Here is a 26,004-nt window from a genome sequence, read left to right as displayed (position 1 = left end):
TTACAAAATGTTGCACTTCTTTAACCTGTTGTGATGCCTAGCTAACAGATACAAACATGTTCCATAAGAAATTCTTCACTTAAAAACAATATTGTGTTTCTGACCTCAGCATTGACTTTAATCAGTGAGTGGGAAACCGGCCCAAAGAGACTTTGGCCGCAGGGCGATGAAGAAGATGTGCGGACGAACAAGGGCAGCGGGGATTTGGCTTACCGGGCTTACATGGCACGATGAGAGGTAATTAAAGTGGCACAGGGCGTTATGTCACTGAAGAGAACGAGACCTTTCCTCACATCACGTCCTCTTCCTACAATGTTTCATTCATTTAAAAGCCGGGATTTGTCTATGTGTGTGAGTTGCACGCTTACAGGGCAGGGGTGAGCTGGAGAGGGGGGGGGGGGGGCTGATCCCTATGTTTGACTGTTTGAAAAGTAAAACCCTCACCGGGGAATCAATTTACTTCGTACTGTAAAAACGTACAAATGCAATGCTCTTGAGCTTTACAAAGGTATTTTAACAATTATTGTTTAAGTTGCCAATTTAAAAGAGTGTAATGGTTTCAGCTTCTCAAAATGTAGGATTTTCTGATGTGCTTGTAATCATTTTAAGTTTATATATTTCTTTAACAGGGAATTTTTCTTAGCATTGATCCATTTAAGCCCGTTTTCATAATAATACTTGCATGTTTTTGCATAAGTAACATTTATAATGTGGAGTTTTACACTTGTAAAATTCCATCCCATAATAATATATCATTTTGGCGCTGATGTTATGCTTTATGTATATTGCACTACTTTCTTTACACAGTTTAAATGGCACTTTAAGAGTGTCATCAGCAATTGACACCAATACAGTTAACATGAATGTAATTTTAATAGGGTTAAGGTAAATACTATTTAACTGTACCGTCGATATGCTATGATGCAGAATAAAGTCTGGAAAAAGACAATGCTACATTTGGACAAACTATAGGGTGCAACATTTACTGTTTCCATAACTGTCTTTATGGTTCTACCATCAATACGTTAGTATAACTGTAAACTGGGAAATAAAGCTTTGATACAGGGACACTGTTGTGACATAATGTTGCATTATGGCCCCTTATGCAGAAACAGTTTTAGTAACTTCTGGACCTTAAACTAATTTTCTTTTTACAGTATTCAAACATTTATCCCCTTAACTAAGATTTGACATGTCATAGTCTTAGCCCCTAAAATGAGAGAATGTAATGGTAAGGGATGTTTTGGAAGAGGGCAATACAGGTATAAGGCTGGGAAATGTGGGTTTAGGTGGAGGCGCACCAGGAGGTTGTTGTTGTCGGGCAGGATGGCAGGCAGCGTGCGGGCAGGGCGGACCCCCTGTGGTGCGAGAGTGAAATGAACGACGACCCCTTGCCTTACTCACAGCCTGAGTGGACAGCATGTCGTTGATGGAGTGGTCGTACTGCTCGGCCAGGATGGCCAGCTTACGCGTCTGCTCGTCCTTCAGCCGCTTCAGCACGGCCTTGTGGTCCGACTTGGGCGTGTTCTCCAGCAGGTGGTTCCTCAGCGCCTTGTACTGCCGGGTCTGGATCTTACAGGTGTCCTGGAACTGACGCTTGATCTGCAGCTCTTTGGACTGCAGGAGAGGAGAGAGAAGCAGCTCGGCTCAGGTGCTCATTTATGGACATGGAGATGGATGGTAAACACAGAAAATGATGGGAAAAAATAGCAAACTAAAGAATATTTGTAACAAATCATGATGAAATTATTGTTAAAGAAAATGTTACCATAACTCCAACTTCTGCCTTCCATAGGAAATCACAACTGTTGTATAAATACCTGTCAGGTGTTGAATCTTCCAGTGACCCCAGCATGGCCAGAATGACATCAATGCTTCTCTATGCTCTGCTTTGATTTATAGCTTGCTGTATTATAATAAGTGTTTTGGGTTCCTCGATTGGGTAAAAAAAAAAAGATGGTTGTGCAATATTATTGTTTTTCAATGCAATAAAGCAGTTTTAAACTAAATAGATAATACATGGACGCAATTATTTGATTGTAATGAAGGCCATTTTTAGTCAATGCCTTAAAACATGAATCCTAATTATGTAAGAAAGTGTTAGAGGTGTTTTTTTTTCTTTTAAAGATATTATGTTGCATTAAATAAGGAGTTCCACTTATAGATGAAAAATGGAATGTGCATTTGTTCGGTAAACAAACCGATGTTTTTGAAACATTTCAGGTCACCAAATGTAGTTAGAAAAAACATTACGCTTTTTTAAACATGGAACGTATAAGCAGACCAAAGTACATTTGGATTTAAAGATGCTCTCTTAAAATTTAATTAATTTGTATCGACACTTTAATTAAAAAATGTGTTGCATTTCCTAAAAAATACAATATTATTTAACCTTTTAGTTTGGCATTATAAGACATTTGCTTCATCAAATAACACAGAAATGGTGTGAGTCCTATGAACGATTGTATACCAGTTTAACACCGTTTACCGTATGTAAGCTTTGTTATTAAAAAGCCACAGAAGCTGTTTATGTTTGGTGGACATCCGACAAAGGGAAGGGCATCAGACGATAACAGATCAAATGTGAGATAGAGGAGGAATGATGAAAGGGAACTTTAAATAAAACAGGATTTGTTGATAAATGAGGGGGGGGGGAAGTAAACAAATGAAGACAAGGTAATAATGGAGACAAAAATCATAAAAACAAACAAGACAATGAGTTTCACACAAAATAATTTATTTTTTGTGTAAAGAAAAAAAAAAAATCTGGATTTATGACAAAATATTTCTCTCTGCTTGCGGCAAACAGCCATACAGTACGCCAACACTCATGCAGCTAAAATGAGAATAAAGGGACAACAAAATGGCTGCCAAACAGAATGCAGTACTTGTCTTATAAATACTGCATAAATAAAATATTAAAAAAAAAAAAAAAAAAAAAAGTGATGTAACTGTGGAAACGGTGTCACAACAAAACAGAATACACACATGTAAACAAACACAGAGGAACAGGAGATACTCGACCACAAATGAAAATCAATGGCAAATAAGTTACATTCAAAATAAAAAAAATTGTGTCTTTTTTTTAAAGCTAGACTTCCCAATGCAGGTCATCAAAAATAAAGTGCCCTACTTTTCTCTTTTACCTGGATTAAGATCAAGTTTTCCTACTCAGAATTAGCCCTCCATTGAAGTGGCTCAAAAGTCCTTCTCCTGTGATATACAGTACAGGGCATTTAGTTTCCTACATAATTAGCATCGATAGGCACTAATGCATTTGCTCATTCTAAAAGTTCTTAAACTCTCCGATCTATGCAATGTGGGCTTCATTTGACTTCATTTCAACTAAAACCAGAGCATTTTGGTGTTTAGTCTTTAAGATTGCAAGAGCATTAGATGGAAACGCTGCTATAAACGGTCACATGTCTTTTTTGATCTGATTGGGTTAGAGCATATTTATGGTTTGGTTTGATTTTTTTAAAGCAAAAATACATATCAATGCCAATAAATCTCTGGTTCCAGCTTCTTAATTCAGAGGATTTGTTATTGTTCCCTGTCATATAATAGCAATGCAAACATAACATCTCTTAATCAAACAAAACAAGATACTGGGAGACATCACGTTAGTACACTATTTTTTTTTTTTTTTTTAAGTTGTATACGGCAAAAGTGAAAATATTTGCCCTCATCTGAAGTAATCTGCTTTTCTACTTTTGTTTTTTTAATTGTCTTTTGGAAAGTGCAAAAATAAACGTGTGCCATTACTGGATATCTTATTTTCATATCATGTTTAACTGCTTAATTTTTACTTTCACATTCAGTAGTTGCATCAATCTTTGGACTTATTTTACGATTGCATGTCTCAAACGATTGTCTATATGGCTTCATATAAATTAGGCGACATTGAAATATTAAATACATTTTCTATTATATTATATTTCACTACTTCCACGTATATTCTGCATTCTTATAATCCCACTATTACTTTAGGATACGCCACTTCACAAGAGACATTAACATTCGAGCCAACAGTTGTAACTAGGCACTCAACTGCTGAACATGAATAGGATTACTTAGGGTACAAATATCTAAATGTTTACACGGTAAATCATAAAAAATATTATTGCATAAAGAGCAATAACAGTATATCTAACTAGAGTGTAAAATGTATGATTTCACCAGCTGTAAATAATATCCTTTGGTTGTGTTATCAAGCGTTATTGTTCCCGCTAAATGGCCCCAACGTAAGCAAGTATTTTACACTTTGGACCCCTAAACAGATAAACTACGCTTTAAAATTCGATCAAACGTCCTGCAGTTGTCCAAGATTTTTCTGTTCAGCTTTTTATTGCACTTTCTACCGACTGAGGGCTAGTGTTAGGCTGACGTTAGTGAAATCTTTAGGTTATTTTAATGTCTTTTCACAGTTTTCAGCTTTGGGGAGTGAAATTATAGCCAGCTTTGCAACACTGTAATATTTGTTCTACGCACCGAGATCACAGTGCACCCTTTGAAGATAAGACCACTATGAAAGAAAAACTAAAGATTGCACAAAACTGGTCTTCAAAAATAACCATAAAATATGTCTTACAAATTAAGAGCAAAATAATAACAATAACAACTTTTACAAAAAGCACAATAATGGAACTTCACTGGGTTTGGTACAGTAATGGTGGGTTCAGCACGGCCCACCACAGTACGGCTTGTGTGCACACACGTTGGGGGAACTGTGTCTCATCTTTTGGAAATGTGACCAAAAACCAGTTTGGGAGTTATGTAACTAAGAGAGACGTGTGGTCCCAAATCAAAAAGACACACAAATGATGGTTGGACAGGGAGCATGGTAACACACACACACACAAACACACACACCACCAGAACATGTTTTACACTCTATCCATTGGTCTCTCATTATCTACTCTTATCTCCATGGCCGGACTTTCCCCCTGACAAACCTTCCGGATGAAGTTCGTCTCAACCCGCACTCCCACCTCACATCCTCACGGAAAAACCTCTCCTCCCTCCTCTGTCTCTCCCTCTCTCTCCCCCTCCTCTCCCTCTGCCTCCTCTCCCTCACCTCCCTGGGCAGCAGTCGGGGGAGCCGGCTCGGGTTCTCCCTCCTCGTGAGGCCCAGCGTTTGGAATTTGATCCGGACACTTAGAGGCAGCTTTTTGAGGAGCCGTTCGGCAAACTTTAGCACTACGGAGTTAGCCAGATCTGCCAGGACCCCGAGGGGCCGCCGGCTGAAACGCTTCACCCAGATGAGACCTTTGGCCAGGGGGGAGGCGTTACTGCAGCGAGCCTGGTGCTCTAACGGCAGGCTCTTAAGGGGGACGGGGATTTTGGATTGGCGCCCGCCCCAGTTGCGCCCCGCTTTGGGAAACATTTCATAGAGGTTACGCTCTGCCATGCCGCCGAAAACCGACTGGCACATGGCGAACAGAGGGCGAGGCAGGCGGAAAAGAACCCGCATATAGAGGCGGTTCACTTTGCGGGGTGCGTGCTGGAGGAATTCTCGGGCCGGCCTGACAATCAGCACCACCACCAAGTAGAGAGAGAGGAAGAGGGAGGGAGAGGAGAGGAAGGAGGCAGAAACCAGGATCATGGGGATGTAGTACATCCCCAGACTGAAGGAGAGCCCTAAACTGAAGATCCCGCTCGCCCACAGGCTGAGCGACAGGTAGGTGGAGAGAGAGAGGGAGCAGCAGGAGCGCAGGAAGAGGTACGAGAAGAAGAGCGCCAAGAGGGCGAGCTCCGTGGAGAGGATGAGAGACGCCACGGAGGGGAGGGGGGGGGAGCGGCGCAGGGAGAGGAGGAAGATGGAGAGGAGCAGCAGGGTGAGGTTGGAGGGCTGGGCAGCGGCGGAGAGGGAGAGGAGGAGGCAGATAGCGTGAGAGAAGAGGGAAGGGAAGGAAGTCTGAGCGGGGGACGGGGGGGAGACGGGGGCGGGCTCCTCCCCCTCCACGTCGGGGAAGTAGAACTCGGAGAGCTCGTCGATGCGCTCGCGGAGACGTCTCTTCTCCGGGGACAGGGACGAGATGAACTCTGAGGGACAGCCGTCGGCCACACCCCTGCCCTCCTCTTCCTCGTCGTCTGTTTCTACATGTGTTTTACCCTCCTCCTCCTCCTCCTCCTCCTCCCACTGCCCTCCTTCTACCTCCCTCTCCTCTGTCCCCTCTTCGCTCACTTTCCACTCGTCCTTCTCTTCTTTGTCTCCATCTAACTTGTCTTTCCTTTCCAACACAGGGACACCCTCGCCCTCCTCCACACAAACTGCTCCATCGAGCTCAACATCACACATCTCCTTATCCTCCCTATCAGTTTCTATCGCCCCTCCCTCCCTGTCCGTTACTTCGCCCCCCCCCCGCCTTGCCGTCGCAGCGGCCGCCCGGCCCCTCTGCGGACTCGCCCTCTCCCTCCTCACTCACTTTGAGGCTCTTGGGCTGCTGGCGGACCTCCACGGCGTGTTTCTGCCGCAGCTCCTGCTCGCGCCTCTTGTTGTACTCCATCTGGTTGGTGAGCTCCGTCTGGTGCTGCGTGCGGATCAGGTCGGCCCGCGTCCGCTGCACCAAACCCAGCTGCCGGAACTCCAGCTCCTGGGTGGTCTCGTGGTGCCGGAGGAGCATCGCACAGTCCAGGTCCTTCAGGGTCTGCTTCTTGTTCAGCTCCTAGAGAGGAAAACAAGGTGAGCAAGAGGCATGGAGGGTATCGTAAAATATCAAAATAATAATAAGAGGAGAGGAGAGGGAGATTCAATTTTTCTACAGGTGAGGAGAATATAATAATATCTCACTATCGGTTTATTAATAGTATTATTTTTTTATATTTAAATACATTTATATAGATAGAATATGATCAAACTAAGTGTATTTCACCCAATCTGTGTGAGAAGTGTGTATTCAACCCGAAATTCAAAATAAATATAATTCTTCATGTTTATTTTTAACAATGTTGATTTTTTTTTTTGGTGCGAGTTGCGATTTGGTTGGTTTTATCACCAAAATGATATTATTATCAGCTTCAGCCGCCATTCCTATCATTGCACAGAAGGAACGTTGAAATATTTCAAGAAGAAATAAGAGCTGATTGAGTGGTGACTAAAAAGTGACGTCAAGATATTTCTTAACTAGGCATTACCTTAAATATGTGATGCTTACAATCGAAAATACAACTTTTTAATAGATTTCTTGACCTTAAATTCTTAGCATGGACTTTGGGTAGGGTTCAAAGTAAAGAAAACGGGGGGAACTGATATATCCCAAATAAATAAAACTAATAACTGTTAGAAGTCTACCTGACTGCTGGCTGCTTAAAGTACATTTGAGGAGAATGTAATTAATACCATGTCAATCTGACACGATACCTCTCGGAGCAGGTCCTGCTCCAGGTTGTGGCGTGCCAGCAGCATCTTCCTCTTGTACTGGCGACACTGCAGCTCGTAGTACTGCCTCTGCCGCCGCAGCAGCCCCGCCTCCTCCTCCGCCTGCAGCTGCTGCAGACACTCCTTCTGATGCACCAGCCACTCCTGCTTCTCCCGCTTCGGGGTCGACTGGTTCTCATTCAGCTCCTGGAGGGGAGACACACACGAGGCAATGAACGGACAGTATAGTAGTAGTAGTAGTAAAAGATGATTAGGCTGAAAGATCAGGGCCGTTTGGATTTGTGTTGGGAAATCTAGGGTTCATTTTAAATTACGTTTAGTTATTTTAGTGTGAAAACTAAATAAAAAGGTACATTTGAATTTAATTGAATGGTTGCTTTAGTTGGATAAAAACAACGTAGAGCTAATTATAAAATGTTTGCAAAACAGGAAATGTGTGTGAGAGTGATAAGCGAGGTGATATTTTGGCTGGACTACATTACATTCTGAAAAGACTAAAGACTAGAAAGTCCCTTTTTTATTGATTCAAACTTGTATTAGTTGAATAAAACTAAAATGGTTACAAGTCAAATAGAACTTTGGCCACCAAAAAGAAATGAAGGTTAAGTGTGTCGTAAGTGTGAGTGCATTTTATTTCATAAAAAAAACAACTACCAGGGACATTTGACTCAGAAAAAAGACTGAATAAAAGACTGGCTCGTGTGAAAAGCACCTCTTTGAGCTGCTCCTTGCGGGCTCTGTACTGCCTCTTCTGGGACTCCAGCAGCCCCGTCAGCTCCTTCTTCTGCTGACCCAGGATGTGCTGCTGGAACTTCTTCTCCTCAGTCAGGACTGCCTTTGTCTGAAAACCACAAAGAAAATCTCATTAACATCATGAGTTATGAGAAACACAATAAAATACATGGCAAGATTGCTGGACTTCTCTTTAGTTTCAAAGGCAGTTATCCTCCCTCCTCCTCCACCCGCTCACCTCCTTCTCCAGGATGGCCTGGTGCTTCTTGGACAGTTTCTCTCCCTCCATGGAGAAGCTGTTCCTCTGGTTCTCCAGCTCTTTGTCCAGTCTCAGCTGGTGCTCGTCCATCTCTGCCTTCAGCTTGTTCTCCAGGCCCATCAGCTGCTTCTGGTGCTGCCGCCGCATTCGCTTGTACCTGTGAGGACACGAGGCAGGAAGTTAGCAAAGAGAATCCTTGAACAGACCCTTCATTTGAGTAAGGTGGTTTTATAAGAGTCTTTTATTAAATCTACTTTAATGAACGTAATCTATCATTGTATGCGTCCTTTTGTGTGTGCAAACAAATATGGATTGAAGCAGATTATCTTGTCAGTAAGTCATAAAACAATCCTACACAGCTGTCACTGGAATCTAATTCTATTAAAAGAATAAAACGAATAATATTATTATAGCCAACTGGTTAACATGCATTGGCTTTATTTTCCTTTTGCAGCAATATTCGTCATGCGTGTCCCCTCACCCAGACATCTGCTCCCTCAGGGCCGAGCCCTGCTCATGCTCCTGGATCTGCCGAGTGACGAGCGAGGCCGTCCTGATGGTGGCAAAATGATCTCTGTTTCTCCTCCGCCTCCCTCCTCTCTCCCTTTCTCTCTCTCCGCCGCCACCGGCAGACGGAGCGTCTCGTAGCGGGTCGATCTCCGGCTGGTAGGGATCATCGTAGATGTTGTCATGGCTCTACAGAGCGGAGACAAGCAGAGGAGAGGATTTATTAAAACAGGTTTGTGCTGACCTAAATGTCACACTAGTACTACATTTTAAATACAGGAGTCATTTAACTTTATTTAGGGCATTGGCTCAGTGAAGATACACTCACTTCACAAAAAAACAAAACTTTGGCAAGCTTCTTTCGCTTTCATTTCGTGTAAGGGGTGCAAAACAAATGTTATTCTATAATGATGTTGGTATGAAATAAATATTTGAAAGAAAAAAAAAAGGTTCTCTTTCAACATAAGCCATGTAAAACTGATGCAAATGGAGCCGAATGTGTATAAGAGTGGATTGGGCAGGACAGAGTTCTCACACTGCTCTCACACATTCCCGCCCACACAGTAATGTATTTGGACTGACCAGCGGTTTGTGCAGGACGGAGCTGTTGGAGGTGACGGTGTGCTCGCCCTCCTGCATCATGGCCATCTCCCCGCTGTCGTCAGAGCCGTCGGCCAGGCTGTTGACGGAGCTGCTCTGGGAGCTGGCGCTGATGGACATGGAGGGCAGAGAGTGGGAGCTCTCCATGCTGTTCACGGTGCCGGTGCGCAGCATGTACTGCTCCGCATCCTGGAGGAAAGAAAAGGAGTTTCAATGATCTAGGGAAATACAAAGCTACTACTTTATAGGTTAACAGTCGCAGCGGTAGTAGTATATTGACCGGTTTAGAGCATATACAAATGTGCTTTTCCAATGAAAAATATTCTGAGCAGTAAAATGTGAAACTAAAAGTCACAGGTCAACACTTTGGAAAAGTGCAGACCCCACATTCTCAGAATTCCTCCATTTCCTTTTCGGGGGAACAACCGACTGGAATTAAATGTTGATGGAAACAAAGGCCTTTGTAAGAGGAAGCGAGAGGAAGGGGCCCTAAGTTCACATAATGTATCGAGAAGTACGATACAAAGGCAGGATGGATACTGAAACCAGCTACCCGGACATGTGCGTACATAAAAAGGGTTTTGAAAGGTTCAAATTCAGGGCAGCGATGACTTATTAGTTTTCTTTGACTAGATTCCTACAAGAGGGGTCTTAGTTTTAAAGTATCATGAGTATCTGTGACCTAAGATTTTCATTGTCATAACTACACTGTAGCTATGCACACATGACAATAAAAGCCTTGAAACTTGAAACTATTTTAAGTTTTGGGGAAGCACTTCTAATTTCACATGTACAACTTAATGTAAAGTGATGAACAAAGCCTCAGCACTCTTGGCCTCTTCCTCCCCCTCCCCCTCTGTCCCAGTCCTACCTCTTCCTCGTCGCCTCCTTCTGGTGCGGGTCCGTTGAGCGCCTCATGGAAGAGGATTTTCTTCATCTTGCGGTACTGGAGGTTGTCCAGCTCGCGGACAGCATCCTTGGTGCGGGCGATCAGGTCCATCACCGCGGTGACGGGACGCTCTCTGCATAGGAAATGGTGCTGCAGGATAGAAGGGATGAGAGAATGAGTGAACAATTAAACAGCCACAGGGTGCTTAGGGTCTAAAATCAACTTCCTGGTATATTAGGAATAACCAACATGAACCCAAGATGGGAGTTAGGGTGCTACTTTTGCAGGGCGATTATTGTTTAAGATATTTATATTGATTTTCCTTTATTCTAGGATTCTGCTCATGAACCCGTTGCACATGAACTTAGATACTCTGCCTACATGCTGATGAGGATTGTCCCTCACACTGAAACGTCCACTTGCATGATTTCCTTTTATATTTTCCTTTGAGGGCAATTTTTTTGTTTCCCCGACATCATTAAGCTGACCCGCTTGTTATGCCAGCGCATGCTTAAGCCAACTGGAACGAAAACGTAAACAGAGATGACTACTGTATTTATTTAACACAGCTGGTTCTAACTGAGGAGAAAGAGGGGCCCTTTATTTAAGAAAACTAAAATTGAACACCTGGTGTACAATATGAATTAAATGTAGATGAGAGCAGTGTTTGTGCCGTACACAAAATGTTCATCAGAGTAGTTTATAAGATAAAAACATGTCATATTAATCCTTTCAATATAGATCAATTAGTGCCGTGGCTGAAAGCGCTTTTTTTCAGATTCCCTTTGCTCAATCATAATCTCTGACAAAGAGAGAATCAAACGCTGCCGCCTGCCTTCATGTGCGACAACAAACACCACTTTGTACCTTGAGCAGCACATCAGAGGTAGGTCTGTCCTGGGCGATCTTCTGCAAACAGGAGTCCACAAAATTGCGGAAATAATCCGACCTGGAAAGGATAAAGATTGTCTTTATAAAAGCACCATTCACTTTGTGATGTTATGAGTGAACGCATGATTCAAATGTTTTTAACTGCAACACAGATCCATGAAATCAGGAGTAATCACTGTGCCACTTCCTGGAAATGTGTATAAAATTAAATATCCTTTGAAAATGTCTATGTTGTATAAGCTTCTAACCCATCAGAAGCTATTTTCTAAAAGCAACATTTAGAATATGATATCAAGCAACATAACACATGTTTTCTCTTGGCACATTAAATCAGTAACAAAAGGACATTAAGACAGTTTCACCAACTCTCACCAGTGATTAGACAGCAACACGGGGCTCTCATTCTGGGCGATGTGGTATAAGGCACTCATTGCATTCATGTTGAACAGAGGAGGCTTCCTTTCCGCTAGAGAGGGACAAAGCACAACATTGCGTGACAGAGAAAGGCAGAAAAAGGATGCTTTCAGCTCTTTGAACACACACACAAGTAGAGCACTTTATGAACATGTCTTACCCAGCTCTATGGCGGTAATGCCAAGTGACCACACATCCACCTTCCCATCGTACTGGCCCTCGTCCATGGCCAGGATCACTTCAGGGGCCATCCTGCATGGAGGACACAACAAAGCAATTCAGCCTTTTCCGTTTCTTTGAACCTGGACTAACAGAGAGCCCCGCCTCAGGGCTCACTGTCCCCACGTCTACACCACATCAAACAGCAGGAACAAAACCAGGGTTAGGCCGGCACATATTCAATAACTACAGACACCTGTAGAAGATGAATAGTCTGATGACCCGGTGAGAAACGTGCAGGTACAGCCGAGGAAAATGCTGATGCTAAATGCCGTTTCCAGCACCTCAGAAACATATGTAGTATATACAAATAATAATCAGATGGACTTGCACGCTCCCTGGGAGGGTCAGCTAAAAAGGTAAATTAAAAGTAATTACATTTTAATATCAAAGACATTACTTATTTTAACTTAAGGGTTATCATTCTTAAGGTCTTAATACAATCGACCCTGATTAACCAATTATGGCAGGACTCAATGTTCGATTCTCGCTTGTCAAGTTCTGCAGAAATCTACTTGCCCCTTTACAAACAGTTTATGAATTGTAGTTAAATGTAATTGAAATGATTGATCGCTTTAGCTGATAAACTCCATCTTTACACGCTGCCATTTTTCTTACAGATACTGATGGGTACTCCACATACGCAATGGAGATGAGCAGAAAGTGAGATAGTTCACTCCTTATTTTTAAGTTGACTGTTTTTAAATCAACCCGATTTGGAAACTTTAAAAACACCTTTCAGGTATACTATGATACAGGGAAATACTTAGTAACGCTTAACAACATCAGGAAGGCTTTTGACATTTAAAATAAGTGAAACCGATGACTTTCTTAATAAAGCAGACTCACAAACAAGGTGTAAGCTTTGCTGGATCATAATCTGGTGCAATCCTTCTGAATCCAAAAGGAGTAACTGTCATCATCTCCTGAGAGACGGTGATGAGTAATACATTTGATATTTTACCAGTAAGGTGTTCCCACAAAGGAGTTGGCCGGGGCCATGATGGAGGCGGAGCCGAAGTCTCCCAGTTTGACCTGACCCGGCTCTGTGAGCAAGATGTTTCCTGCCTTCACATCCCTGAGAGAGAGAGACATGATCAGATCAGAGAAAATGACTGGCCGGGGGAATCGTGAGGAAGACAAAACAAATAGGGGACATATGAGAGAGACAGTGTCTTGTCAGATGTACTAAAATGTGTTGCTGCTCAGAGTGTGAACACTGTTGCATAAGCTGGTCTCAGCAGCACAGTTTGTGCTTTCGCCCTGTATTTGTTTTGTCTCTTGTCATAAGAAGTGTGGGGGAGGAGAACAGATACAGAAAGTGAGAAAATAAACGGGGGTTACCTGTGAATCATGTTGTGAGAGTGAAGATACACCAAGCCCTGCAATGCACCATGGACGATGGCAGCTATTTCCACTTCCTGGAGAGGTTTCTTATGGACTGGGATACGAGAGGCATTACGGGATATTAGGCATTGTTTCTTCGAGAACAACTGACTGAGCACACTTGAGTAGATTCCAATTAATTAGTGTTAGTGTCTTAATTACTTGATTCATTCCTGCTTACCTTCTAAGAGGTCAGAAGCTGAGCCCAAGCAGTACTCCATCACCAGCTAGGAGACACAGAGGGAGATTAAACTGCATGCTTTTTGCACTTACAGGGTATATGCAGGAATCCTGAAGTCAAATGTAATACCTTTTAAGACCTTTTTTAAGACCCTTTCCATACATTTTAAGAGCTCATCGCCACTTGGAGTTTTAACCGGTTACATTGGCGACACACTTTACCTCACATTTACTATATACAGTATTGATTGCCCTTCCTCCTTATCTTCCAACCATTTGGACGCAAACTTGCATTTCCCCATAACGATGTTGTTTAACAACCGGCGTAAACGGACCTTCGCGCGCTATCAAGCAGTGAGCGTGCGATGTCCTGTTCAGATGACGTCAAATCCAACGGGATGCCATAAATAAACTACACAGAATCACACTACACACCTACGCAATGATTACATTCAGGCAGACTGTAGAATACAACCTCTTTGGACAATTTATATACTTATTGAAAACAAGCTACAAAATGTAATACCTTGGAAAATGCCGTATAATACTTTTTAATAACCTTCATTTTCGCTAAATTGATATATCAACTTTTAATACTTTTTAAGACCCCGCGGACACCCTGACTTAAGGACTTTTTCACACAAAGAGCTTTCTTTTGGACGTGAAGCAGTTTGGGCTTGATTTGAGTATGTTATTTAAGTGTAAGAGCGGCTGTTGTAACAAGGTAGGGCCAATAAAAATGCTCTCATGACCAACTCCTCCATATATTAGAAGTTGTTGCCGTTTAGCCGTTGCAAAACAACATTTTAATTGCTGCAGGAAAACCAGTTTGCACTCCTGCTTGGGACATGCACAGACAAGTTATGTTCATTGAATAGGTAGCTTTAATAAAATAGACAAACGTATTTGATATGATGAACCCATTTACTCAAACTGAGTAATGGTGAACATTATAAAATATAAAAACAGATATTCAACCATTTACTTAAATACCTCAGCAGAAGCTTTGCATGTACAAAAAAAAAGGATGTAGTATAGCGCTAATGATGACAAAAACACTTTACAATGTTTTTTTTTTTTAAACTAGAGCACCTTTCCCAAGGGAACAAGAGCCTTTTAGGGAAACCTGTGAATAGATGCACTAAAAATGCACTTTGGGTGAACGTCTGCATTGACAGAAACCTGTTTGTTTATAAGAGGCTTTTACATTGCATTTGACCACACTATTTCACCTACGTTGTGTAGCAAAAGCAAGTTCTTTGTGTATTGCACAATCAATTTACAGTAAAGGTTTGAAACATTCCTATAAAAAGAGCCCACGCCCACACACACTCACACACACTCACCCATGCTGTGTGCTCCCTCAGGTAGCAGCCATGGTACTCTACAGTGTTGGGGTGGCGCAGCTTCTGGAGGAACTTCACTTCCTTGATGATATCCTGCCATTTCTGAAAAATCAAAGCCAAAATCATTGAAGAGCAAACTGATAAACTGATTTCAAATCTGCGATTGGATAACGGCCGAGAGGGTCGTCAGGTCTTACCTCATTGGACTGTTTGCCCCCATAGGACATCTTCTTGATGGCCACCACCTCATTTGTGCGGATGTCATGGGCCTAACGTGGAAATGTAAGAGACAACGGATGAGAAATACCTTCTTTTGAATATTTAGTTCTCCCATCCTGAGGGATTTAGCAGCCATTGTTACATCAGACGTAACAGAGAAATCAACATCATATAAAACTAGAATTTCTATCGCACCTCCTTCCCTCTTCTCTCCTTTCCTGTTGATCCCTTCTTAGATGACAAGCTGCTTTTCACCCTTCATTAAACAGAGCTTTTTCTTCCACCTCTTGTCCTTGACTCGCACCATGTTGTTACCTTCTTCTTCCCTCCTGCCGCCTTTCACACGATAGGTGCATCCACCTTGTGTTTTTTTGGCAGTTCATCACTCTGCCCTCCTGTCTAACAGATACCATCTCACAACATCACTCTCCATCAGCTGTCAGCTTAGCTCCTTAACTTTGCTTTCCTTATCATACCAGCTTTAAACCAGGCTAGACTCACCACAGCGATAACATCTCAACATTAATAAAAAACAGCCTTTTCATTTCATCTTTGCTTATTTGCTTTTGCTTCAGCTAAGGGGAAGTTTTTTGGCTGTACTATAATTTGTAGCAACAATCTGATATAGCTTGAGCTGCTACAACTAACAATCCCTTTGAGAGCTGCAAACAGTTATTGTTTTCATTGTTTCTTTTGTGCATATGATTAGATAGATATAAATAGAGTAATTGTTAGTTGCCTTTTAGAGCTCCATCACATTTTACAGTTGGATATTTGTATCAGCAAAGTGTAAGGAGCAAACTTAACCTGATTTATAAATTAAAAAGATATGTTTGTAGAAATATCTCATTTATTAAACTCCCTTTCCCGGTCAAATATAATTGTGCAACCTTTAAATGATGAGTGTATCCATATCAGCCAGCTGAGAGATGAAAGACACAGTTTACACATTACTATGACAGACCCAAACACTAAGGAGAGGAACTCACGAAGTAGACCGCTCCGAAGCTCCCATGGCCGATCTCCCGGAGGTCGGTGAAGAGCTTCTCCGGGTCATCCCTGAAGAACAGCTCCGCCACATCGGGGTCCTTCAGGCTCCCGGCCCGCACAATCGCCGGCATGGCCAGCGCCTGGTGAGCGAGGAAAACACACACAGGGTGAGCGTCTGTTATTTGGAAGGATCACCAATGTTTGTGTTAGAAACACAAGCGGATAGAAATATGGTCACACACCTCCCTATGCATGTTATAGCTTTATATTATTATTATGTGTGTCTATGTTGTTATTTAGATAAAGGGAATGTGTTGAAATGTTTAACTTGTTCAGCTCAAAAAAGTCTGTGACATAAATCGACAGACAGGCGCATATTATCTGCAGCATGGGTCTTCAACAGGGGTTCCTCAAGGTAACTAAAGGCGGGGTCACTCTCCAATAAAGGCTAAAACTGGCCTGAAAATGCACATTTCGCTAACATGAATCCAACATATTATAAGCAAAGAAAGATTGGCCATTTCATATAAAGAAAATTAACTGACTTATTTTAAATAATATTGAATGTTCACTATTACCGGGAAGCTGGGTGCAATGACGATAGCTAGCTAACCGTTGCTAAATCAATGTGTGGCACCATCCATGACGGGCGAGACACTTCGGTTCATGTTTCTTCATCTACAGCTTCATTTGAACTGTTTAAGTCTACAAAAATGCAAATGTGTTGGCATGTAAAATATCAAATTGCCCATAAGCTTCAAATGACCACACACTTAACTCATTCATCCATAATCCTCCATCTGTCACTCTAGCAGAAATATAAGAATAAACAATAGCAGCAAAACTGTTAAGAAAAAATGTTAATTACCATAATTTACCCAGACACGGAATATTCCGTTTTTAGCTTCTGTAGATCGCATTGGAAATGAGGGAGAAATGAATATATGAATATTATGTCTTCAAGCAATTATTTCATGATGTTTAAGTAAGACTTCAATATGCACAAAAAACACATCATATTTTCATTTTATGTTAAACAAAACAAATAATTGCCGACAAACAATACATTTGACTAGTCATTCTCTCACTGAGACATGTGTGTGTACAGGGGTGTTTCTAAAACACAATGGAGATACAGTACAGAATATTGTCTGAGCGAAACTGGTGTGACATTTCTGAGGCCAATATGGAAATGTTATGAGCTAAAAGTACAATGCTTACCAGTTTAGCATGAATATGATTTGCCTATCAAGTTTTACCTTTGGATAAGTAGCACGACAGCGTCTGATAGCTCTTTTATTATTGATCTGACTTTACAATATGAACTACACTTCACTATATCTTGTATGGCGTTTGTTGACTCATTAAATCCAGCAGAAAACATTATATATCATGTTTAAAAAGGCTGAAACATGTCTCTCATTAGCTCATTTGGTTCTGAATGTGTTAGTCATTACATTCCTTTAAATACAGGATCAAAATGAGTAGTTATTATTAAATGACTGCACATTAATTACCTTATTAAATGTGTGGGCCTACTAATCATTTGACTCCCAGCCTTTTTAAACCTGAATACATATTATTCTACAGTACAGGTATAGACAAGATTATTTTGCAAAGAGAAAATAAACACTGGTTTACCATTTGTGTAATTGAGCCTCCCATTTTTAAGCGGAGACAAATATAGAAACACACACTAAAATATTCATTGTACTTGTACTGCATGCTTATAATGATGGTTATAGTGCAGACTGCAATCATCATTTGTGTGATGCACTGTCTGTCAGTTTAACAGCCTGGTACGGCGTATATCATGGGACATTAGGATCTTGTCAGAGTGTAATGTAATAATGTAACACATGCTCCATATGTTTCATAGTGATCATTAAGTGAACAACTGGGCCTTCATGTCAGTATTTCCACACACTTCAAAATTAACAAGCATCACATGAAACGTTTCTCTTAAGGCCATTTTGCTTCAGTCAAAGAGGAAGCTGGTGGTTCCCTTTGAAAATGAGAAGTTCTTTCAATCTTGCAACAAAGCCTAAAGCAAGCTCTCAGTCTATTTATAAGAATCCCAGACACACACAGGAAGCGGCAACAAATGCTGGAAATGTGGAGTTTCATTCAAAATTAACCTCCCCAACCTATAATTGTACAACCCTGTGCATATTCTGGGGAAAAATGTTATTATCCTTGGTTGCTGTGACAGAAAACTATTTATTTCTATAGGGGTTTTCCATCAGGAGCTCAGCTGGGAAAGCGACATGGCTTTTTGCACTTGGCTGGTCAATTAGGCTATGTAGCTCACCAAATAAATTACATGTATTCAACAGTGGACAACAACAACTCAAGAGTGGTTAGGTTTTCAATATGCAGGCCAACAACAAGCTTTCATGCCAATGTCAACGTCTCCAGTATCTGAACATTTGGTTAATTAACTATGCTAGGTTCTGTTTCCCTGCAAAAAAGGGACAGAGAGGCGCAGTCGGCTGCATTAGCATGCTGAATGATTTATAACATGTCTTACCGTGGCTTCTGGGATCCACTGTAGCTAGCCCTGGAGCTAGCTAACCGGCCTGGCTGGAAAATATTGGTCTCACTCCCCTTTCCTCGGCACTGGTGTCTATTCAACACGAACAAACCACATTCTGCCTGTCGACGCTTTTACTTAAACTCCTCTCCATCCTGATGCTCCCAGTCAATTGGACAGCTAGCCCGTCTGCGCAGCTTGACATGAGTAAAGTGCCAGTCAATTAGAGTGACAGCTATCTGACTGACGGCTGCTAACAGATAACTAGCCGGGTAGCTAACAAAATCAGAGGCTAGCTCTAGTTGCTGTTAGCAACACCGCTAACTAAATAACGTAACGCCAATAACTGCCTGGTACGTTTTCAATGGGGAATGGATTTATTAATTTCCACGGGTCCGCTCCGTGCTCCACTTTGTGCTGTCATTACGTTAGTGTTGTCGGCAGATTTCATCTCCAGTTCGTGTTATCCCCATTTTGCTCGACTCTCCATCCGTTTTTGTTCAGGGCTTCATGATGGCGGAGCGGGGCGGGAGCCGAAAGGAAACCGGAAGTGCTCTTCTTCGATGCTTCCATATCAGGCACAGGAGCTGCACCCACGCCCGCGCGTGGCCGAGGAGCTTCAGACGTCAACACAAGTTTAAACCACCATTAACTGTGGGACAATATTGGGATTATTTTGGGTAATAAATGTGGTATTCATACGTGTGAGGGGAAAGGAAGAACTTCTTATTGCACTGTGCTCATGTGGAATTGTGCCACCTACTTTAAATCGTTGAAGTATATGATTAAAATAAATAGAAAATGATGTAGCCTACTACTGCATACCGTTTGTGCTCCTCATCTGTTTACCTGAAGTTTCTCTTTTTGCTGTTGTTAGTTTTGTTATTTTCAGGATAATGATACCTACATTGTGTATTGCTGAAGGTGGAGGCAATTAATTTGATCTATAAGAAAACATCCTATTTGATAAGATGAAAACCTACAGATACTGAAATGTGTTTGTTTATGTTCAACTAGCTAACTCTCTAGCTAGTACAACTATATAAATTGCAATTTCTATTGATTAATAATTCCTCTATGGAGATTTGCTAATATGCTCCACTTTGCATATTGCAAACCAAGACATATCTGCTATGATATTTGTTTTACTCTTATTAGCAGTCCAAGTGTAGAGTAATTGTAATTGGTGTAATATAATCCTTTTTATATTTATTGGTATTATTTTATCTTTAACTGCCTTTTTTATGTAATCAATTTCAGTTTGGAAGTTTTGCATCTGTAACATTGGAACTATTTCACATCCTATCAATCGCTCTAATCCACTCAGTGTAATCTGTTGTGCACTTTTATCTGACAGAAAAAAACACAATAAAACCAAAACCTCTGTATCTTTCTGTTTTTTATTCTAATTTTTTAAGCTGTTACACTTTACAATTTCTTAGCCACATCAATGTTATTCTACAAAATGTAGGTTCATCTCAATTAGGACATGCATGCTATCTCATTCATGCCTTCCATTCATTTAGAAATATTAAATATTTCCAGAGAAAGAATCACCTTTGAAATAAATGGAAGAAAAGTTCAGCATATAAAAACCTTTTAATGCATTTTAAACCTTTATGTACTTATGTGTACCTTCAGGCAGAAACTCCATATAACCTTTAAAATGTTCCACATCTTTCATACATAATGGGCATCAACGTTCACAGCAATTCAATCAGGCATTTGCTTTTCAAAAAACCTTAAAACATTTCCACGTTTTATTTGTAGGCTATTATTCGACTTTTCACTCAATTAATGTAAACCCATTCAAACTCCTACTCTATCTTTGTTTACACATGTAAGTCAGCAACGCTTTGTAGATGTAGCTTTTCAACATCCAGCAATGGATTACCTTTGTATGAATGAGTTTTTATTAAATAGGGTTGACTGTTGTGGGGCAAAAATGGTCAACAAATAGCTGTGCTTTCACACTCATTAATATCTTAATCCAGATTCTAATCCAAAAACGTAACCTATTTTTATTTTCTATCAATATAATCTATATATTTTTTTTAATTAAACCTATACATCCACCACACAGCCCTCCCTTTTCCTCTTCTCGGTTTTAATTCATGATTTCCTCCAGCCCTCCACTCCAGACATCTTTCCGCCGCCGTGGGCTTTGCATAACTCTGCAATGTGGAGGGGAAAAAGATAATAAAATCATTACGAATTGTCGCTCCACAGCCCAGCGGATTACGCTCCTTATGCAAACAGATTTTTGATGAATTTACATAACAGAGAATCAGGCGGAGGAAAGGTCAGAAAGGACACACGCAAACTATCCATAGGCTGTACACAAGTGTTGCAGCTCAGCCTGTTACTGCAGACATCATGACAGCAGGAAGTCAAGACTGACCCTGGGGTATTAACCGCTGAAATTTCATCAGGGTTTTTCATGGAAAAGATAATCTCCACGCAAATGTAACCAATACTCTCGTAGATTATCACACAATGGGATATTAGCTTTGACTGGCCTTTGGCTCTTTAATACATCGGAAATCTGTTTCACTGCCATTTATAGGAAAACAGAAGGAGCTGATACAACGACACATGACCAAATGAGCCTCTATTATCTTGAATTGATTATTTCAATCAAGAGTATAAACTGTCAACTTTATTAAATGTTAAATTATTTATCAAGATAAAAATGTCAAACGTTCTCTTTCAAATGCAAAGATTTGTTCCCTGTTTGTATAGTCAATTCAAATCGCTAGTTTTATGATCATAAACATTGTAATCCACTCAGGATACTCTCTTTGTTGTGCACTTTTAGCTGACACAGAAACACACACAATAAAACCAAAACCTCTGTATCTTTCTGTTTTTTTATTATAATTTACAAGCTGTAATACTTTACAATTTCTTATGCACATTCATTTTCTTCTAGATAATCTTTATTTTACTTCCCACTGCAACATTTTTTGCATGTAATTAGTCCACATGTTTTAATAAACTCAATTCAATCATCATAAAGTTCATCTTAATTAGGACATGCATGCTATCATTTAGAAATATTCAACATTTCCAGAGAAAGAATCGCCTTTTAATAGATGGAAGAAATGTTTTAATGCATTTTAAACATGTATGTACTTATTTGTACCTTCAGGCAGAAACTCCATATAACCTTTAAAATGTTCCACAACTTTCACATAATCGGAATGATCAATTATTATTATTATTATTCAACTTTTAAAGTGTTAAATCCGCCGTGTTGAACTGCAGTGAATTGGCTATACTGTTATACTTCACAGTAAACAAAGGGAACAGAAACTCTACACCTAACCTCTGACCTGACAGTATCAAATCTCTTCTGTCATGCTCAGATGGCAGTGTGTTATTTACAATGTAAAGTTTACACTCTGCATCTCTTTAGGTCATGCATGAACCTGATGCCCACCTATCACACCGCTGGCTCCTCCCAGAGAATACAACTGGATGCAGCCACACCCTCCAAGCCCCGTATACAACCTCCCAGCATCCCGCAGCAGGGCACACAGGGTCTCCACACACTGAGAGAAAGGGCTGCCACCTGGACCACGATAAACAGAACCGATACTGAGAGGAAGATAACATAACAGGAGGAAAACAGAAGGCTTGTTGCACCTTGCGTCAGCTGCTGGGTCTTGGATTAGGTGAAGCTATTGGCTGATGAACAGCAATCACCAAAAGAAGGTTTGTACCTGGTGTCACTTTTTTCTTTTTCTTTTTGGCAGTTGATTTCATGTAATTGGAATAGTATTTGCTCCTGTTCTTTTTATCAGAAAACACACACTTGTACCATTTTGAGAAAGGGGCTTTATGGAGTCAGACAGTGATAATACATTATGTCAATCCCTCTGAGGGAACACATCCCACTCAATCTATCCTAATTCTAATTTCCTGGCACTGGCAAACACCAGCCAGCTGTGCTTCATCTGTCAGAAATTGTAAAAGAAAAATGTTTCATAATTACAACTTCAAACTGTTTTTTTTTTGTCTTTTGCAGAAATGAGTTTAGGGGCCGCGTGCGTTTTCTTGCGAGGAGGGAAGAATATTGTAAGTACATTTCTAATGGTTTTGTGTCGATGTTTGCAAATGTGATGAAAGGTCTTTAACCAAAAATAAAAAGATGAGAGAAACCGAAATTGAGCATGCTGATGCTAGTGCTCCACCAGCCAATACACTTTAATCCGCAGTCTAATCTGTGTGCAGTTTAAACCTATTGTAATGTTCTGTATTGAACCAAAAAACATCAATTTTGTTAATTGAGTCTGACTACAAAAGACCAAACCAATTGCTTTTTCTCCCTTTGTGCAGACAAGGCAGCTGGCTGAAGATGAGATTGAGGGTAAATACAATTTTCATATTCTTCATATTCTCATGTTTGTAGATTAAACTCTTTGCATGTACCTCTAACTGACTATCAATCTGACTGGGTGAATTTCTCTTTGCTGCTACAGAGCTTCGGGAAGCATTCAATGAGTTTGATAAAGACAAGGATGGGCTGATCAGCTGTAAGGACCTGGGGAATCTGATGAGGACGATGGGCTACATGCCCACGGAGATGGAGCTGATCGAGTTGAGCCAAAATATCAACATGAACCGTGAGTCCCCAAAGAGAAACATATCTAAAAAACGTTTTTCGGCTGTAAACTGATGAGAAAACTCCAGTTAGAGGATCATTTGCAACGATGATTAAGACAAGTCCTGAATAGTTTCTTTGGATTTCCCTTCAGTTGGTGGCAAAGTGGACTTTGATGATTTTGTAGACCTGATGGCCCCGAAGCTTCTGGCAGAAACCTCCGGGATGATTGGCATGAAGGAGCTCAAAGATGCCTTTAAAGAGGTGAGAGTGAAACGTTTTCTTTACATTAACTTTCCAAAATTCCTTACATATTTGACCAATACATCCCAATTCAATGACTGAAAGCCAGGGATAAATAGTGATCTCATTTTCTTTTATTCTTCTCTTGTTTCTATGGTCAGTTCGATACGGATGGAGATGGAGAGATCACAACGGAGGAGCTGCGGTCGGCCATGAGCAAGCTGATGGGAGAGCACATGAGCCAGAGGGAGATAGACTCAATAGTAAAAGAAGCAGATGACAACGGAGATGGCACAGTAGACTTTGAAGGTAAGAAGTGTCAGGGAAATGGACTTCAATGATAGAGCAAATGTAATCACAATGATTTTATAAACTCTTTTTCTCTGCTGCAGAGTTCGTCAGAATGATGTCCCACGAATGAGCAGCTGAAAGAAGAAGAAATGACCTTTGCACCTCTACGGACAAGCTTTAATACTAATGCTGTCGTTCTATAAAGCTCTTCAACAGATTAACTTTTTACATATATATTAAGAACATACAAATTTGTAATTTGAATAAAGTGCTGCTCAGAAAAGTGAAGCAATGTGAAGTTGTTCTCAGAGAGAATTTTACTGTCTATGCAACTATTGAAAGTGTCTATCAAACTAATAATGTGTTGCCTGATTATACTTATTTTATAAGTCATTTTGGATCGTTTTGTTGAAATGGTTTGAATTTTTCAAATGTTTGTATTGTTAATTGAAGACTTTGATTGTTTATGAACTATTCTCACAACATTCTTATCACTAAAGAAATGTTATAATGAAAATGTAGATATAATAGTTATCATCTACTTAATAAGCAATCACTGTGTATAACAATTGTGCATATCAAGTATTTAGCTTGGCCTTGCTGTTATGTTTTTAGAGTACATTATTCATTTATGGATACAATCCAACAAGTAAAATCCTTGTCACAGATATCCTCCAGATCTCTAAATAAAACATCTAATGTAATCTTTTCCATTTTGTATCTTTTGGTTTGAATGAATGCAACAGGCTTCATGTGTGAAACTGGAATAGGAAGCCAAGGACACTGTGCATGTATTATTCAGCATCATGTCTGCAAGAATTTTAATTTTAACTATTTGGTAAAAGGCTATCATTTGCCAAATTTGCCCAAAAAGTAAAAATACTCATTTGTGCATGACTTCCATAATAAATCCACATGCATAACAGCACAAAACTCAATGGTTATATCATAATTTGGCATAATAATCTATGGATTTTGTGTACCAAAGCAGGGATTTGGAAAGCAAAAATATCAGCAATGCTGCTGCGCTGTGGGTATATGAGGATTGAGTCATTTCTCTGCCGTGGCTTTGGAAGGACATCTGGATAAAGAGATTGTGTGACCACTGATTCGATAAGACTGCCGCTCCAAAAACATCATAACTCTGACATCCTGATTTGTGCAGAACAGATTTGTCGGTATTACGTGGACATTTCTTGGGGGGAAATGTGCTTCTACCAGAATAGAGCGCAGTCTGAGTCATTCTTGCAATTTGGCTGTTCTCGGTACACATTTTTAGTGTTTGGGGAAATTTGTTTCAGTAAACATGCTTTATGGTGATGGTTAGAGACAACTTTTTCATATGATACTAATACTGATATTTAGTATCTGCCAAAACCAATCCGATAAAGTATTTTTCCCTCTCTTATACAACCAAGCTGTTAACAATACATTTGCCCTTTGCTTAACGACATGCTGACTGCAGTGGGGTTTGAACCTGTGACCCCTTGATCCAAACACCAAGGCTCTATCCACTGTGCCACACGCCACCCATTTAATAAACATAACACTCAAATGGTAAAACTAATATTTTATTTTCAGAAAACATACATAACCCACAACATGAGTCATTATTGCAAAACTGCTGCTTCCCCTTTATTAAAACTGTTTCACGCACTTGTGAAACATTGTGCAAAATCTGAGCATTAAGAATAACTTAAATAAAAAAGAAATGTGTAAAACTCTGGAAATATGCAAATCCGGTCCAATACTGGCCAAAATCAATGCATCGGCAATTACCACAAAAAAATAAATATAGATATATATGAATCTAATCTGATAATACATTCCTTAAAACATCTGTCTATAACTGTCAATGGGTGTAGGAACATTTAGTTTTTTAGGGGTTTTTTTAACCCTGGAATTGCATCAACTTTTGCACAAAATTGATTAAATAAAACATTATTTGAATGTTTATATTGTGCTGAACAATAAAAAGAAGCAGCATTTACGCATTCAAAAGTCCTGTTTTGGGTTATCTATTTCTTTAATTTGGAGTAGAATATTTGTTTCCCAGTGTGAGCATGATGTTTTTAAAACATCTTCAGCAAAGTGCAGCCGTACAAATGTTTTATCTGACTGTGACGGACTGATTTGTTGTGGGTTTAAAGACATGTTGTGTGTTTGTGTGCATTACTGACCCAAATATCATAAAGAGTTCAGCGAGTGGATGCAGCCTCATCAGATTCAAACCATCCTCTCATGTTCTATTAACACTATTGAAAATGTTTTTTTTAGTTAAAGTCAGCGGCAGAGGTTTTACTTGAGTAACATTTGAA

At 40.4% G+C, this 26,004-nt stretch overlaps 3 protein-coding genes and 1 long non-coding RNA gene across 5 annotated transcripts in view; 2 read left to right on the top strand and 2 right to left on the bottom strand.

Moving 5' to 3' along the window:
* taok2b (TAO kinase 2b) overlaps positions 1–19,082 on the bottom strand; it is a 23,087-nt gene extending 4,005 nt beyond the window's left edge. The window contains exons 1-19 of one of the 2 annotated variants that reach the window (XM_034119443.1): positions 18,544–19,082; positions 16,882–16,920; positions 16,013–16,153; positions 15,002–15,073; positions 14,805–14,906; positions 13,460–13,505; positions 13,237–13,333; positions 12,857–12,970; positions 11,834–11,925; positions 11,632–11,725; positions 11,236–11,317; positions 10,351–10,518; positions 9,462–9,668; positions 8,854–9,068; positions 8,352–8,529; positions 8,094–8,222; positions 7,343–7,567; positions 6,429–6,668; positions 1,405–1,617 (exon numbers count right to left, since the gene is read on the bottom strand). In XM_034119443.1, coding sequence (XP_033975334.1) covers positions 1,405–1,617; positions 6,429–6,668; positions 7,343–7,567; positions 8,094–8,222; positions 8,352–8,529; positions 8,854–9,068; positions 9,462–9,668; positions 10,351–10,518; positions 11,236–11,317; positions 11,632–11,725; positions 11,834–11,925; positions 12,857–12,970; positions 13,237–13,333; positions 13,460–13,505; positions 14,805–14,906; positions 15,002–15,073; positions 16,013–16,153; positions 16,882–16,884 — 2,418 coding nt within the window. In that variant the 5' untranslated portion in view covers positions 16,885–16,920; positions 18,544–19,082. The remainder of the gene's footprint in view (positions 1–1,404; positions 1,618–6,428; positions 6,669–7,342; positions 7,568–8,093; positions 8,223–8,351; positions 8,530–8,853; positions 9,069–9,461; positions 9,669–10,350; positions 10,519–11,235; positions 11,318–11,631; positions 11,726–11,833; positions 11,926–12,856; positions 12,971–13,236; positions 13,334–13,459; positions 13,506–14,804; positions 14,907–15,001; positions 15,074–16,012; positions 16,154–16,881; positions 16,921–18,543) is intronic. The other variant, XM_034119444.1, reaches the window with a different exon arrangement.
* LOC117473698 lies at positions 2,463–26,004 on the top strand. The gene is made up of 3 exons (XR_004555054.1): positions 2,463–4,244; positions 13,142–13,144; positions 25,994–26,004. It is a non-coding gene; the product is annotated as an uncharacterized LOC117473698 (long non-coding RNA).
* LOC117473695 (serine/threonine-protein kinase TAO2-like) lies at positions 3,630–6,346 on the bottom strand. Its single transcript, XM_034119445.1, has one exon. The coding sequence runs from the start codon at positions 6,299–6,301 to the stop codon at positions 4,922–4,924; it is 1,380 nt and encodes a 459-aa protein (XP_033975336.1). The 5' UTR covers positions 6,302–6,346; the 3' UTR covers positions 3,630–4,921.
* On the top strand, positions 22,192–24,276 carry cabp5a (calcium binding protein 5a). Its single transcript, XM_034119446.1, has 7 exons — positions 22,192–22,263; positions 22,577–22,626; positions 22,888–22,918; positions 23,031–23,174; positions 23,307–23,416; positions 23,557–23,704; positions 23,788–24,276. The coding sequence occupies exons 2-7, from the start codon at positions 22,579–22,581 to the stop codon at positions 23,814–23,816; spliced, it is 510 nt and encodes a 169-aa protein (XP_033975337.1). The 5' UTR covers positions 22,192–22,263; positions 22,577–22,578; the 3' UTR covers positions 23,817–24,276.

Source organism: Trematomus bernacchii, unplaced genomic scaffold (genome assembly GCF_902827165.1).
Source record: "Trematomus bernacchii unplaced genomic scaffold, fTreBer1.1, whole genome shotgun sequence".
Classification (NCBI taxonomy): Eukaryota; Metazoa; Chordata; class Actinopteri; order Perciformes; family Nototheniidae; genus Trematomus; species Trematomus bernacchii.
The sequence above is the reverse complement of the archived record's forward strand: the minus strand, read 5'-3'. Positions and strand labels throughout refer to the sequence as shown.